At 38.9% G+C, this 16361-nt stretch overlaps 1 protein-coding gene across 3 annotated transcripts; it reads left to right on the top strand.

The window, feature by feature from the left end:
* The first annotated feature begins 11892 nt into the window (after positions 1-11892).
* On the top strand, positions 11893-15894 carry LOC101641813 (thymosin beta-15A). 3 transcript variants are annotated; one of them, XM_045290657.1, is made up of 4 exons: positions 13387-13443; positions 14189-14313; positions 14710-14814; positions 15457-15894. In XM_045290657.1, the coding sequence occupies exons 3-4, from the start codon at positions 14715-14717 to the stop codon at positions 15492-15494; spliced, it is 138 nt and encodes a 45-aa protein (XP_045146592.1). In that variant the 5' UTR covers positions 13387-13443; positions 14189-14313; positions 14710-14714; the 3' UTR covers positions 15495-15894. The 3 variants fall into 3 exon arrangements, with proteins under 3 accessions (XP_045146593.1, XP_004717784.1, XP_045146592.1); XM_045290658.1 differs by lacking the exons at positions 13387-13443; positions 14189-14313 and adding an exon at positions 11893-11946; XM_004717727.2 differs by lacking the exon at positions 14189-14313 and having other exon boundaries at positions 13340-13443.
* Positions 15895-16361: the final 467 nt, after the last annotated feature.

Genomic DNA, 16361 nt, shown 5'->3' with positions numbered 1-16361 from the left:
GGGGGTGTTATGGAGGGGAAAATGAGGAGCTGATACCAAGGGCTCTAGTAGAAAGCAAATGTTTTGAGAATGATGATGGCAACAAATATACAAATGTGCTTGACACAATGGATGGATGGATGCATTGTAATAGAGTTGTACGAGCCCCCAATAAAATGATTTTAAAAAGAAAAGAAAAATATCTGCATGTACTATTTTGCAATTGTCTCAATGTACTCCACATTTCTTGTGAGATTCATGTATGCTGTTTCAGGTGGTTGGCTCATTTTAATGTTGTACTGTAGACTGTTGTATGAATATGCCACAATTTATCCATTCTAACTTGCAGAGAATGGTGCTGCCACAAATATGCTTAGCAGTGTAGATAATAATCACAGGTATGTCTTGGATATTTATCTAAGAGTGGACTTGCTCATTTATTGGAAACGGATACTTTGCACTTTACTAGATTGTACTGAACTTTTTCTAATGAATGTATCAATTTTCACTTTACTGGCTGTGCTGGACAGTTCCCACTGCACCACCTGCTGGCCAACACTTGGTATTGTCAGACTTTAAATTTTTTACTCATCCTTTTTTTTTTTTTTAAATAGAAAATTCCATTTGAATTTGAATTTAAATTACAGAATTCCCTAAAAAAAATATTTGTATCTTTGACAATTAGATATTCTAATCGCATCATCTTTTAGCGCACATGGGCTAGTTTATCCACATAAAAATAGTGTATAATTCCTTTAACTATTTAAAAAAAATTTTTTATTGGGATTTCGACCGGCTCTTTTAAAAAAAAAATCATTTTATTGGGGCTCATACAACTCTTAGCACAATCCGTACACACATCAATTGTGTAAAGCACACTTATACATCCGTTGCCCTCATCATTCTCAAAACTCGTTTTCCGCTTGGGCTCCTAGAATCAGCTCCTCATTTTCCTAACTACCCCCTCCCTCCCAGCTCCCCCCTCCCTCATGAACCCTTGATTAATTTATAAATTATTATTTTTATTTTATCTTACACTACCCGGCGTCTCCCTTCACCCACTTTTCTGTTCCCCATCCCCCAGGGAAGAGGTTATATGTAGATCCTTGTGATCAGTTCCCCCCTTCTACACCCCTTCCCTCCCAGTATCGGCACTCTCACCACTTGGTCCTGAGTGGTTCATCTGTCCTGGATTCCCTGTGTTTCCAGTTCCCATCTGCACTGCTGTGCATCCTCTGGTCTAACCAGGTTTGCAAGGTAGAGTTGGGGAGGAGTGTGGTGGAGGAAGCGTTTACGAACTAGAGGAAGGTTGTGAGTTGCATTATTGCTACACTGAATGTGTGCATAAGTAAGTGTGGTGAAGAAGGCTGATGGTACCCGGCTATCGAGAGATACAGCGTCTGGGGTCTTAACGGCTTGAAAGTAAACAAGCGGCCATGTAACCCAGAAGCAAAAAAGCCCATGTGGAAGCAGCACACCAACATGTGTGATCTTGAAGGGTCGTGGGGACCAGGTATCAAGCACCAAAGGCGGGGGAGGGGGGGAGGGGGAATCATATCATCGTGAATGAGGGGAGCACGTGATGGGGACCCAATGCTCATCTGTAGACAACTTTACTCATCTTTTGTTAGCACAGTAGATTCAGACTTTGTTTGGTGAGCACAGTGACCCCGTGTAGAACTAACCCCCCCGCCCCAAGCTTTCTTTGTTATTTGAACAGAATTGGATGGGCAGGCCTTTTCTTCTACAGTACTACTAATATAGTGGATGTGAAATGGCATCTCGTAATTTTATGTTTCTGATTACTAAATGAGGGTGAGCATCTTTTAATGTGTCCAGAGTCCCTGAAGGGTACAAATAGTGAATCATTCAACAACTAACTGAAAAACTTGCTGCTTGAATTCACCCAGAGAGGTGTTTGGAAGATATAACATTGGACATTAGGGTTCCCTTTTTGGGTGAAGCCTCTGTTCAAAATGTTTGTCCATTTTGATGTTGGGTTAAGTGACTTTTTCAAAGACTTTCCCGAAGTTTTGTATTCAAACTTCTAGTTCTTTCTCTTTTATCTGTGTTGCACGTACCATTCCCCACTACATGGCATGTTTTCCTTTTTGTATTTCATTCTCTTCTTGATTCTTCTTTTTGATATAACTTATCTGACTTTTGTTGTAGCGGAGGCTACATGCAGCAGAACATACAGCAATTCCTACATGTACAATCCAGAGACATAGATCACGTTCTCCGACATTCTTAGCTTCTTGAGTTGCTGTTATCAATTTGATTCCCTACAGAAAGAGCTTAAAAGAACACCAGGCACCAGGCACACATTCTTTACTAGGTATGCTCAACTACTACATGGTTATGAGAAAAAAATGTAAAGATCTTATTGCCTGAAAGTTTAAATTTTTTCTCAGAGCAATAGTTTCTTTTTTTTTTTTTTCCACAAATAGTATTTTTATTTCACAACAGAGGTTTGTCATCAGTAGCACTTAGGTGCGAGGGACTGAAACAGCTACCTGGCCTGAGTGCAAGGAACCGGGGGTGGCGGGGCGGGAAGTGTGCGTGTATGTGTGTGTTTTCTTTTCTTTTTTTTATTTTATTTATTTATTTTTAAAAAATATATAAATCATTTTATTGGGGGCTTGTATAGCTCTAATCACAATCCAAACATAGATCTATTGTGTCAAGCACATTTGTTACATATGTTGCCATCATCATTTTCTTTTTTTTTTTTTTTAACATTTTATTAGGGGCTCATACAACTATTATCCCAATCCATACACACATCAATTGTGTAAAGTGCATTTGTACATCGTTTCTCAAAACATTTTCTCTCCACTTAAACCCCCGACAGTAGGTCCTCATTTTTTCCCCTCCCACCCCGCTCAGAGCAATAGTTTCAAGGATTCATTCATTCTCCATGTACCAGAAAATCCAGATTCCTTGATAAACAGAAATGATTCATTTTAATATAGTCCAAGTTATCAAGCTTTTTCTTCATGGTTAGTGCTTTTTGGTCTTTTTTTGCAGGAATCCTCCACCACGGCATCCGGAAGACACCCCCACCACTCCCCCCACCCCACCCCACCCGTATTAACCGCCAAATTCAGGAAGCTTTGACTTTCACATGTAGGCCTTTCATCTGGAATTAATGTTTCTGCACAATGTGTCAAATAGAAAAAAAATAATAGTAGACATCCTATTTTAATTGTTGGGTTCTCTTAGCCACAGAACCAAATATCCAATGTAAAGAAATTCCTGATCAAAATAATTCCTGTCAGAGGCTTTTCTTTTATCCTAAATTGTCTGGTTGGAAAATTTTAATTTGGAAAGTATGGCTGAGTGGAGAACCAGAAGCCATTTTTTGACCTGATGTCAGTTTGGTTTCAGTTAGGGGAGGAGAACAGAACAACAAAAACAAGTCCATTGTCATCGGGTTGGTTCTAACTCAGCAATCCTGCAACACAGAATAGAACTGCTCCATCGAGTTTTCAAGGCTATGAATCTTAACCGAAGCAGACTGTTACCTCCTCTTCCTGCAGAGCAGCTGATGGGTTTGAACTGCTAACAAACAAACAAAGAATTACATTTAGCCTATTATGTCAGCAAGGCTCCTTAAGAGAGACAGGCAGGGTTTAATCAGTCATGCTAAGATTAGGCCATTGTTCATCAATAATTTTCCCTCCTCTTCTTGTTATAAGCCTCAAAATGATTGGGAAAAAGATTTAGTAATGATGCCACAGATAAAGGGCTAATTTAAAAAATCTATAGAAAACCACAGCACATTAATGAAAAAAATAAAAATAACCCAATCAATAAAGGTCCACAAGACATGGAAAGACAATTTACTAAAGATGACATCCAGGGGGCCAACAACCATATGAAGAAATGTTCATTAGCCATAAGAGAAATACAAATTAAAACTACAATGAAATATCACCTCATATGAACACTTTTAGCAAACGTCAACAGAAAATAATAATTGCTGGAGAGTATGCAGAAAGATCGGATCACTCAAACATTGCTGGTGGGTGTGTAGAATTGTATATCTACTATGGAAGTCAGTATGGCACTTCCTTAAACAAATGCAAATACAAGTACCTTAAGATCCTGCAAACTCTCTACTGGGCATATACCCTAAAAAAGTGAAGAACACAACACAAACAGACATATGCACACCTATGTTTATTGCAGAAATGTCCATAATAGCAAAAAGATGGAAATCATTTTTTAAAAACTCAGATTATAGAGGAGTGGATAAGCAAATTCTGGTACATTCATACAATGGAATATTATACATCAATAAAAAACAAGGACAACTGTGTCAAACTCCGAAAGACATGAATTAAACTAGAGAACATGATGCTTAGCTAAGTTAGTCAATTTTATAAAGGTAAATATTTAATGACACAACTATTAGGTGGAACAACAAAGAAAAAGAAAAGTTTTCACACCAAAAGGAAGACTACTAAGAGACCAGGGGCTGGGGTGGGGACAGGGAGAAGGAAGGGACAGAAAATTATGGAGGGAGGTAAAACAAAAACAAAAAAGAACCACATTTGTGAACCCAGGACAGATGAACCCCCCAGGACCAGTGGAGAGAGTGGCAATGGCGGGAGGGTGGAGGGAAGGAGAGGGAGAAAGGGGGAACAGAGGACAAGGTCTACATGTGGCCTCCTCCCTGGGGGACGGACAGCGAAGTGGGTGAGGGAGACGTTGGATAGGGTAAGATATGATAAAATAATAAATTATAAATTATCGGGGGAGGGGGCAATGGGGAGAGGGGGAAAAATGAGCTGACACCAGGGGTGTCGTAAGAATGATGAAGTCAACATGTACTAAAGTGCTGGACACAGATGACGTATGTACAGATTGTGATGAGTTGTATGAGCCCCTAATAAAATAATTATTTAATAATAAAAAAGAACCACATTTATGAGAAATTACATGGGATACTATTATGGATTTAATTTGATGAGATAGACTGTGTAACCACACAGGGCATTTTTTTTAAAAAAACCAAAATAAATAAACATACAAGTTAAAATTAAAAGAGAGAGAAGGGGCACAGCCTTAAAACCCATCCAGATCTAAATATCGGTCTAAGTGACTATAAAAGGGGGAAAAGTGAAACTGAAGTGGACTTGGATTCTTTAGTGACAGACAATTTGTTTCAAACAAACATACAAACAAAAAGCCTCAAAGTATTCAGTTTTTTGAGTCATTTGCTTTTTATAGAATGAAAATGGTCTCTATGATTATAGAATCACTCATCAGAATAAATTGTACGCACAAATTTATTGAGTTTTAATTATTTTTAACAAATGTAACAATTTAATTTTTGTCCCTATAAATACCCAGTTACCCAAGTATTATTTGTTGAAGTCTATCATTTACTCACCCAATTATGTTAATTATCAAGTATTCATTTATGTTTGGGTCTGTTGTGGGTCTCTCTATTTCTATTCCACCGGTTTGTTTCCCCACACTGTCTTGGTGGTGCTGTTGGGTAAGCGATGGACTGTTAACAACAAGGTTGGCAGTTCAAACTCACCAATCTCTCCAAGGGAGAAAGATGAAGTTATCTGTTCTCATTAAGTGTTACATTCTTTGAAATCCTATATAGGGTCATTCAGTGAGAATCAACTTGATAGGAGTGGGATTTTGGGTTTAGTGTCAATATGGCATTGCCTCAATCAATGCAGCTTTGTATATGCCTTGATCTCTCATAAAGAAAGTCTGTCACCTGAAGAAACGGCATGGGAGCCATAACTGACCTCCTTTGGCTATAGAAAAGAGAAGGGTAATCTGATTCCATACTAACCCAAGGTTGATTGCCAAGAGCCAGAGGTCAAAAATGCCTCCAGCCTCGATCCTTCTTTTATCTTTTTCTGACACCAACCATCCCTCTCATGGTGTTTTATTTCTCTGCTGGGTTTTATAATCCGTTGCAGTGGCTGTGCAGAACTCACAAGCAATACGCATGATGGTAGAGGGTTATTAGGGAAGTTAATAAGTTACACTTGTGATCTCCAGCTTAATTTCTATCAAGGCCTTGTTTTTCAACTACTGTTACTTCCTATTTGCTTCCAATTTTTGTATTCCAATAACCAGTAATTATTAATGCATCTTGATTTCACCTTTGATCCATTTCAGATACAAAGCATTGGTAAAATTCTTTAATTTATTCATCGCTAGCTTTAGTGGTTGGATAATAGTTGTATTGCCTGGATTTCCGTGTATGCAGATCAGTATTTTCCTATCACAGACAGCATTGTACTTCAAAATAGATCTTAGAATGTATTTTTTTATGGTAAATGTGACGCCATACCTCTTGAATTTGTCATTCCCGGCATAGTAAATCATATGACTGTCTGATTCAAAATAGCCAATACTATACCATTTCAACCCATTAATACCTACGACATTAATCTTTATGTGTTCCATTTGATTTTTGATGACTTCAAATTTTCCTAGATTTATATTATGTGCACTACAAGTTCCAAGCTGCAGCCGTTTCTTCTCATTTTGAGTCATGCCCCTCAACAAATGAAGGTCCTGAAAGATTTTACTCCATCCACATCATTATGACTTTGAGAAGTCAGAGTTTCCTCAGACATAATTTCTGTGCCTTCCAAACCGAGGGACTCATCTTCTGCCACTACATCTAACAATGTTCTGTTGCTATTCATGAGGTTTTCTGTATCTGACAATGCTCCACTGGTGTGCATAAGGTTTTCATGGCTAATTCTTCAGAAGTGGGCAGTTTATTCCTTCTTTATAGTCAGTCTTAGTTTGGAAGCTTTATTGAAACCTGTTCACTTTGGGTACACCTACTGGCATTTGAAATACCAGCGACATAGCTTTCAACATCACAGCAACACATAAGCCACCACAGTATGACAAGCTGACAAGTGGTTGTATGTCAGTTTATATGGCTAGAAATCCTATAAATATATACTCATTCTTGTGATATACCCTATATACTCGTGTATAAGCTGAGTTTTTCAGTACATTTTTTATGGAGTTTTTGTGGTAAAATTAGGTGCCTCGGCTGATATTCAGGCTGGCTTCTACTCAAGTATATACGGTTATCTGTGAAATCCAGATTTAAACACTTTAGCCATTATATTGGTAAAAAGAACTCTGAAAATACTAAATGTTGGCAAGAATATAGAATAAATAGGAACTCTTCTACATTCCTAGAATGAACATATTGTTGTTTTTGTTCTTGGTTGTTTTGACTCATAGCTATCCATGCACGATAGAAAGGAGCACTGCCTGATCCTGTACTATCCTCTCAATTGTTGCTATAAGTGAAGCCATTGTTGCAGACCCTGTGTCAATCCATCTCATTGAGGGTGTTCTAATTTACCAAGTATGATGTTCTTATCTAGGCACTAGTCATTTGTGGTAATGTGTCGAAACCTTGAGATGAAGTCTCACCGTCTTTGTTTCTAAGGAACATTCTGAATTTATTTATTACAAAACCAAATTTTCAGTTTTTCTGTAAGTCCATAATATTTTCAATAGTTTTCACTAACACAAAATTTAATGTATAAATTTTTCTTCAGTCTTTTGTTAGCAGCTTTATTGGCATATAATTCACATATCACACAATTCAATAGTTCAATCACATTAGAGTTGTACAGTCATCACCACAATCAATTAAATTTTTTTTTGTTCTTGTACTCATTGTTATCAGCTCCCCATTTCCCCCCAACCTCACCAGTCATCCCCTCAAGAGATCATTTAATCCAGTTACTGGGTATGGATTTATGTATCATGTATTTTATAAAGAGAAAAACATTCCCTCCCCCAAATACAAAAACTGGACCAAATTTAAAATGGGTCAAAGGGAGATAAAATGATAACGTGTTAAATTTTATCCTAACTGAATCGGCAATAAGCCACTTTCCAATTCACTCTGCATTCTGCATAATAGCAAGGCTACTCACATCCCTGGTCTATGGATAGAGTGGATTCACCAGAGGCTTAATACACATGTAATGCCCTCCCCACAATAAAAAAAAAGTGAAACAACTTTAAAATGGATCTAAAGGGAGATTAAATGATAAGATATTCCATTTGTCTTCTTTAGCATTTGTTATTTGCTGTCCTGTACTTGCCTGCATATGAGGTGATTGAAAATACTATGGATTGGCTCAGGTGCAACTTAGGCCTCAAAGTAATGCCTTTGCTTTTTAACACTTTAAAGAGTTTTATTTTATTTTATTTGGAGCAAATTGACCCCATGTAATACATCATTTAATGTTTTGACTGCTGTTTCCATAGACTTTGACTGTGGAGCTAAGTGAAATGAAATCCTTGACAACTTCAATATTTTGTCTTATAGGTCCAGTTGTGAAGATTTTGCTAATGCGAATAATGCTGTATGCATGTATTTATTCATGCCGTGGGTCTTATTTCTCTAGGGTATATACCAGGTAAAGGGATTGCTGGGTGAGCTGGCATATCTATTTCCAGCCTTTTGAGGATGTTTGCTTACGTTTGCCACAGTGATTGTACCAGTTTACAGTCCCACCACAAGTGTATGAGGGTTCTAGTCTCTGAACCCTCACCAACATTTGTTGTTTTCTTTTTTTTTTAACTTTGCTGGAATGTCTTCTTTGATGAAGTGCTGTGCATGCCCTCTGCCCATTAAACAGGGTTTAATTGGCATATACATTACAAATAATTCAATTTAATTGTTCAATCCTATTAAGATTTGGGCAATCATCACCACAATCCATTTCAGAATTCTCTCTTCTCATACTACTTGTTAGCTCCCCATTCCCCACCATTCTTCCCTGTCATACCCCTATCCAGTCATGGTTCCTATCGATTGACCTATCTTGGACTTCACATACAGAAAATTATAAAAAACAAAACACATCATACAAAAATCACACACAAGCAAGCAAACAAAAACCCAACAACAATGACTAGACAAAACATAGAAAATCCTCAATCAATAAGGAAGTAGAAAATATTAACAAAGGAAACAACTTTAAAATGGGTCAAAAGGGAAATCAAATGAAAATTATTATATTGTAACCAAACTGCATCTACCGTAATTGACTTTACAATGCTCTCTGTCTGGTAGCAAGGCTATTCACATCCTTTAACTATGGTCAGAGGGGATTCACTGGAGGCTTAATCCATGTGGGGACCTTGTAAATAGATTTTGGGCTTCCAATGTCATCCATCCCAAACTCCCAACTCCAAACTCACTGCCATTGAGTCGATGCCAACTCATAGCGACCCTATTTGGCACATGGCTAGAACTGCCCCTGTGAGTTTCTGAGTCTGTAACTGTTAACGGCAATGGAAAGTCCCATCTTTCTCCCTAAGAGCTGTCTGGTGGTTTCAAACTGGTGATCTCAGTCCAGTGTGTAACCACTATGCCACCAGGAGTCCTACGGTCATTCATAGCCTTCTGCAAACCGGGTGTTCACATTTAAGCTCTGATACCCTTCCCACCTTCAGCTTTGAGTTTTGCTATTTACAACCCTTGGATCGTACAGGCTGGTTTGTTTCTTCCATGTGGACTTAGTTGATGCTTTATTTAGAGGCTGCTTGTAATAAGACAAGCCTTTAAGATCCTACACGCTATTCTTTCTGATAGCTAGGCACCATCTGATTTCTTCACCAAACTCTGTTATCGCACCCATAACTTCAATGATCTCTTCATGAGGGCAAGCATTGAGCAGGGTCATGTCATAAGACCTAGTTGTTCTTAGATTGGGGCGAGAATTAAGTGGGAGTCCAAAATCCATTCATATATCTATAGTTTTTGTGTTAGTCTGGGTTGACTAGAGAAACAAATTCATAGACACTCATATGTGTATAAGAAAGAGCTTTATATACAAGAGCAATAGACTATTGAGAAAACATCCCAGCCCAGTCCAGATCAAGTCCATAAGTTCAATATTAGCCCATGTATCTGATACCAATCTATACATTCCTCTTCAGACTCATGCAACACATGCAATGGTGCCGAATGCAGGAAGATCACAGGCCAGTGAGTGGAAAAACTTGTAGGTCCAGTGGCGGTATAAGCGTCTTAGCACTGGTAGGGGTCTTTACGTGGCTCTTCCAGTGATGCCTCTGACTTGTTTTGGTAGCGGGATTATGCTGGAGTCATAAAATTATTTTGAGAACTTTCCATCTTTTTCTAAATTCTTCACTAGTTTGGTGTCAGCTCTTCTCTGAATGTTTGGTAGAAATCATCAATAAAACCATCTGGGCCCACACTTTTTTGTTGGGAGCCTTTTTAAATGACGATCAATTTCTTCTTTTTTTTATGTGTCTGGTCTGGTCAGATTTTCTATTTCAGTCTGTGTTAGTTCAGGTAAGTAGCATATTTCTAGAAAGTTGTCCGTTTCTCTAGGTTCCCAAATTTGTTGGGGCATAGTTCTTCATAGTATTCTCTAATTATCTTTTTTAGTTGTTTCAGTTTTAATGGTGCCTATTTAATTTCTGTTATTTGCATCTTCTTTGTTAGATTTGCCAGTGATGTGCTAATTTTGGTAATTCTTTCAAAGAGTCAACTTTTTGTCATGTTTTTTCCTATTTTGTCACATTTATTTCTGCTATAATTTCTACTATCTATTTTCTTCTCTTGACTATAAACTTATTTTGCTGCTCTTAGTCTAATCGTTGGAGATGTTGTATTGAGGTGTTGATTTTGGTTCTTTCTTCTTTTCCTATATATGTGTTCTTTGGTGTATTTTGCCCTCTGAGCACTGCTTGTGCTGCAAACCAAAAGTTTTGGTATGCTTCATTTTCATTCTCATTTAATGCAGGTAATTCCTTAATTTATTTTATTATTTCTCCTACTGTAGAATAGTTAAGCAGGGTTTAATCAATTTTTATGCATTTGATTTTTCTGTCGTTGCTTTCTAATTTTATAGTGTTGTGATGTAATTAGAGAAGACGCTTGGTGGTATCTCAATGCTTTAAATTTTATTGAGGCTAACTTTGTGGCCTAACACATGCTCTATACTGTAAAATATTCCAGGTGCTCTGGAAAAGAATGTATATTGTGCTGTTGTAGGGTAATGTGTTCTGTAAATGTTTATGAGGTCACATTGGCCTTCATGAAGAGATTGCTGAAGATAGGGGTGCTATAGCAACACGTGAAGAAATCAGATGGTGTCCAGCTACCAGAAAGAATAGTGTCTAGGGTCTTAAAGGCTTGCCTTCTGAGAAGCAGCCATCTAAGTGAGGTGTCAACTAAATCCACATGGAAGAAGCACACAGCCTGTGTGATCCAAGGATTATAAATCATAAAGTCCAAATCTAGAGATTGTATTTGTTGTGAGGTGCCATTGAGTTGTTTCCGACCCATAGTGACCTTATGCACAACAGAATGAAACATTTCCTGGTCCTGAGCCATTCTCACTATTCTTGAGTCCATTGTTGCAGCCACTGAGCCAATCCATCTTCTTGAGGGCCTTCCTTCCTGTCGTTTACCAGATTTCCCACTGGTTACTTTTCTTCCCATTTTACCAGATCCAGAGGAAATAGTATTAGAACTTAAGTTCTGAACAACCAGTTTGAAGAAGGCCAAGGATGACCCTGTAAGTCTCAAATCCATTTGCACTGTTCTCTTGTGGACTAAGCCTCCAGTAAATTCCCTGAGACCATAATCCAAGGAGGTGAACAGCTTTGATAGCAGACAGTGTGCACTGTAAAGTGGATTATTACAGATGTAGTTTGGTTAAAATGTAACACCTTACATAATTTGATATCCCTTTTGACCATTTTAAATTCATTCCAGTTTTTAATATTTTTTGTGTTCTTTTCAATTGAGGTTTTTTTCTCGGTTTCATTTAGTCATTATTGTTTTTTGTTTTGTTTTGTCTGTTTTCCTGTGTATGAAATCCAGGATATTTATATTAGTCCAGTGACTGGACTAATAATTTCTGACGGACGTGGCAGGGAAGGTTGGATGGAAATGAGGTAAGAGAATGTTCTAAAATTGATTGTAATGATGATTGGACAACTCTTAATATGATTGAACTATTGAATTATATGATATGTGAATCATGTCAATAAAACTATTAAAATGTCTGTGAGGTCAAATTGATTGTATTGTTTAGTTCTTCTTTGTCTTTGTTGAGTTTCCTTCTAGTTCTATTTTTCACTGAGGTGATATACTAATTTTGTTGTAAGTTGTTTCCCTCTCCAATTTTGTATTTTTAGGCTAAGTATGATTATTGATCTATGTAGCTATGTACATGGACCATATGGAAAATGTGGAGTGCATACTTAAAACATAGTTTTAGCTCCTTAATGTTCTTAGGTTCTGAGTATCCAGAACCTATATTCCTTTCAAGTTGCTGCTGAATTCTCACTTTTCTCTCTCACTAGTAGACACTGGGTGGTGCTGTTGTCCCAAAATTCTGCTCTATCATGGCTTTATTACCTCAATTAACCAGAACCACAACCACTGCCATCTAGTCAATTCCGATTTAGAGACCCTATAGGACACAAAGTAAAACTGCCCCATAGTGTGTCCAAGAAGCCTTGGTGATACAGTGTGTTAAGCTTTGGGCTGCTAACAGAAAGGCTGGTGATTCAAACCCACCAGCTGCTTCATGGAGAAAAATGAGGCTGTTTGCTCTCATAAAGATTTACAGTCTCAGAAACCCTATGGAGCAGTTCTACTCTGTATTTATAGGGGCCTTGTGAGTCAGAATCCACTAAATAGCAATGGGTTTGGTTTCATCTCTATGGAAGCAAACTGTCACGTCTTTCTTCTACTGAGTAGTTGGTAGGTTCGAACCTCTGATATTTCAATTAGTAACGACCTGGACAAACATCAGAACACACAACTCTAAGCATCAATTCCAAATCACAGCTTGGTCCTTCGGTCATTAACCGGATTCAACTTGGATCTCGGATTTTGCAGACACCCCAAGGTACTTGGGCAAAAATGTCTCTTGTTTATTGTAGAAGTTACTGTTATCATGGGAGAAAAACGGGGAATTTGAGTCTTGTAAAGGGTTATAGCCTCAGAAACTCACAGGGCAGTCCCATCCTGTCCTGTAGGGTCACTATGATAGTGACCAGTGACTATTATTATGCAGGAGTGAATGTACTTAGGATGAAGGCAAAGCGAATCCTCAAGACTAAAGCAGGCAGGGAAGGGGGAAGGGAGCAGGGTCTTGGCCAATCAGAAGGCTGGAGCAGGGTCTGGAAAAGGGGGTTCTGACTGTTGCAGGGGCTGAGCCTATAAGTAAGGAAGGGAGTTTGAGGGCTGAGAACCTCAAAGCTAAAAACGAAGGGAGGGGCGAGGAAGGGAGCCTGTGATCCCTTGACCAATCAGAGAAGAGTAGGGCGGGGCCTTCTACTGTTTTATAATTGCGGGGTTCTGCGCGGGAACACTAACCTCGCCCTGAGTGAAATCCTGTGTCAAGCCTGAGGTTATCCTTTAGCGGATCTTCAAACCTTCAGGTGAGGACCTGGGGCCTGTTGGGAGCCTGAGGACAAAGGGGACCGGAAGGTGTGGGGGCTGTAAGGTGGGGCGTGCAGGGGGCTTTAGGAAGTTGGAGGGGCCGGGGTTGGGGCTGGCGTTTAGTGTCTGCGACGCTGGGCGAGTCAGTGCCTTTGTCTTCCAAGGCAGCCCTTCTGCCTGGTGCTGAGTCCTCCTGCGGGGGTAGGAGGCTTGGGGGGGGTGGGGGGGTGGATTCCGAGGTAAATGCGCTTCCTGGGCCGCTCCCAAGTGGCTAGGCGCCCAGTTTTCCTATTATTATTTATATGTTGATTCTTCTAATTTTGGAGATTGGTGTCTGCTAGCTGAGCACAAGAGGTTTTAGGGTGGCCTCGACTGGAGGAAGTCGTATACAGGACTCTGGGCTGATTGGGGGCCTATCCATTTGCCTCTGGGTATTTAGATGGGTCTCAGCCCACCAGGGTGGGGCCAGATACTGGAGAGCTCTGTTTCCCAGTTCCTGGAATCTCCCATTGTCTGTTCTGGATAACTCAAATGTTTCTAGGGCCCAGGCATTCTATCATGTTGGTAGCAGTGAAAGAAGATTCAACCCTTCTTTGGTTTATCCTATTCTGCTCAAATCATGGACCTTATTACTTGCCCCTTTTCTTAAAGTGTTTATATATTGGAACCACCAGGAGATGCCTTAAGACAAGTAATTAGTTATGACTGGATTAAATCCCCTCCCTCTTTACTCCTTTACTGTAGCTCCTTAAATCTACTACCTTTGAGCAGGTAAAATGGCCAGAAACTAGTACAACTTATGCCATGCTATTGAGGGCTGCTCGAGCTCCCCAAGTGAAAACATCAAGAAAAATGAATAGAAAACAAAGGTGGGCAAATCCTGCTATCTTCTGTTACAAAACCATTTGCTGCTTAAAGTCAGTCCCCATTTTTCTTCTATCCCTGTCTCTTCTGTGCTTCTCTCACCTCCATTTCACCTTTGCTGTGGTTTTAAAGGAGTCGGACATATTGGTTCCTGGATTCTAGTGTATCTTGCTCCAGAAAGCATTTACTGCTTCTTATCAGAAGTGGAGTAGTGATATGGAACTGAAAATATTTGAATTTTTAAAATGGTCGTCCTAAGATTTGTTGCTGGTTTTCCATTAACAATCATCGAGCAAAATACACATTGCTACTCAGTGGCTGTGGTAATAGTTGGTTCTGATAATAATTTCACTCTAATTATAATTCTGTAATATGTGCATTTGTTGTTGCTACTACTCTAGGCAAGATGAGTGATAAGCCAGATTTGTCCGAAGTGGAGAAGTTTGACAAGTCAAAACTGAAGAAAACTAATACTGAAGAAAAAAATACTCTCCCCTCGAAGGAAAGTAAGTCTTGGGGGAATTCTAGTGTGAATAAAAGATGGTAAAAGTTGATAGACTCAGTAAATAAAATCTTCTATGTCTTGGTAAGTACAATTTCCCACAAAGTAAGTAAGATTAAATTTTGGGGACACTCAGAGCTCCCACACACCAGGGATTGATTTTGCTCTTTGCAGGTACAGGCTGTTGGTGAAACTTTTAAATAGATCCACAAAAGATTAAGGGTACTTTTGGACATATCACCATTATTGGAGAGAGTTCCAAAGTCAATGAAAATCATCTGAAAGGGTATATTTTCCTACAATGTGTAGTGATCAAGAAATGGAAGAAAATGCTTTAGTTATTTCTCAATCTCAGAATAATAGATGGGAAAATAATGGCAACAGTGTAAATTTACCTTTCAGATGGAAAAAGAAAAATGAAGTAGATGCAGATTCAGTGAATGTTTACGTAGTTAATATACACGCCAGCACTCACATGTATATGCCTACTGTGAGGATTTGGGGTCAAATGCCTTGTTCTGACTTTAAAGCATATATAACAACCTTATATGGCTTGGCAAAGGGTTCTTTGGAAAGAAATTAGATTTAATATTAGGGAAATCCCCTCTTAATGAATTTTTGTTTTTCTTTCTTTTTTTTTTTGCAGCTATCCAACAGGAGAAAGAATGTGTGCAAACATCATAAAACGAGGATGTCCTCCGGGGAGCAAATTGCAACATTGCTTAAGTGTTGTCTTAGTTTTCCAGGCTTCATTTTGTAAACCTATGTGTTTGTAGAGATTTTAGGAATTGTCTGATATTGTCTCCATATTCTCTGGTTGAGGGCACAAGTAGCCAATGGTCCATCATCATTGTTTGAAAACTTCTTATTGGTGTGTCAATCTCACATGGCCCATGCTATCAATGATCCACCATGTAAGAGCTTTGCGTGTGTGGTTCTTGCCTTCCCTACAGGATATACCATTTTCAACCTCCAATAGGTACCTCCATTACTCAAAAATCTCCATGACATTGCATGCTTTTCCTGCTTCTCACAATTTATTTTCATTGCTAATATAGCAATAAAATAAAAAATATAATCATTATCTTGAGACTCTTGTGACTCATTCTGATTAAAATGTAAGTATGTAAGGGCATTCTTTTAAACCAAACAAAATGGTTGAGATAAAGCTGCTTTAACGATTGACATGAGAAATACTCTTCCCTGTCCAGTTCAGTAAGGAGCACTGGTGTTGCTGTCAGGTACACATTGGACTGCTAATCAAATGTCAGTGATTCAAACCCACCAGCTGCTTCATGGGAGAAAGACGAGGCTGTCTGCTCCCATAAAGATTTACAGCCTCAAAGCACTGGGGGAGTGCAGCGGAACAGCAAGGGAATGGAGCAGCAAGGTCCCCAGTGAATGCTAAAGGTGGACTTTGGGGTCAGGGCATGGTGCCCCAACAGACTGGACTGGAAAACACTCCTAAAGGCCAGCGATCCTTGAACTAACTACAAACTTTTCTTTCTTGGTGTGTTTTAATTTGTTCTTTGTCAGTGGTTTGTTGTTGTT

Source organism: Echinops telfairi, unplaced genomic scaffold, assembly GCF_000313985.2.
Source record: "Echinops telfairi isolate 266 unplaced genomic scaffold, ASM31398v2 ScPeMD7_47;HRSCAF=170, whole genome shotgun sequence".
Classification (NCBI taxonomy): Eukaryota; Metazoa; Chordata; class Mammalia; order Afrosoricida; family Tenrecidae; genus Echinops; species Echinops telfairi.
The sequence above is the reverse complement of the archived record's forward strand: the minus strand, read 5'-3'. Positions and strand labels throughout refer to the sequence as shown.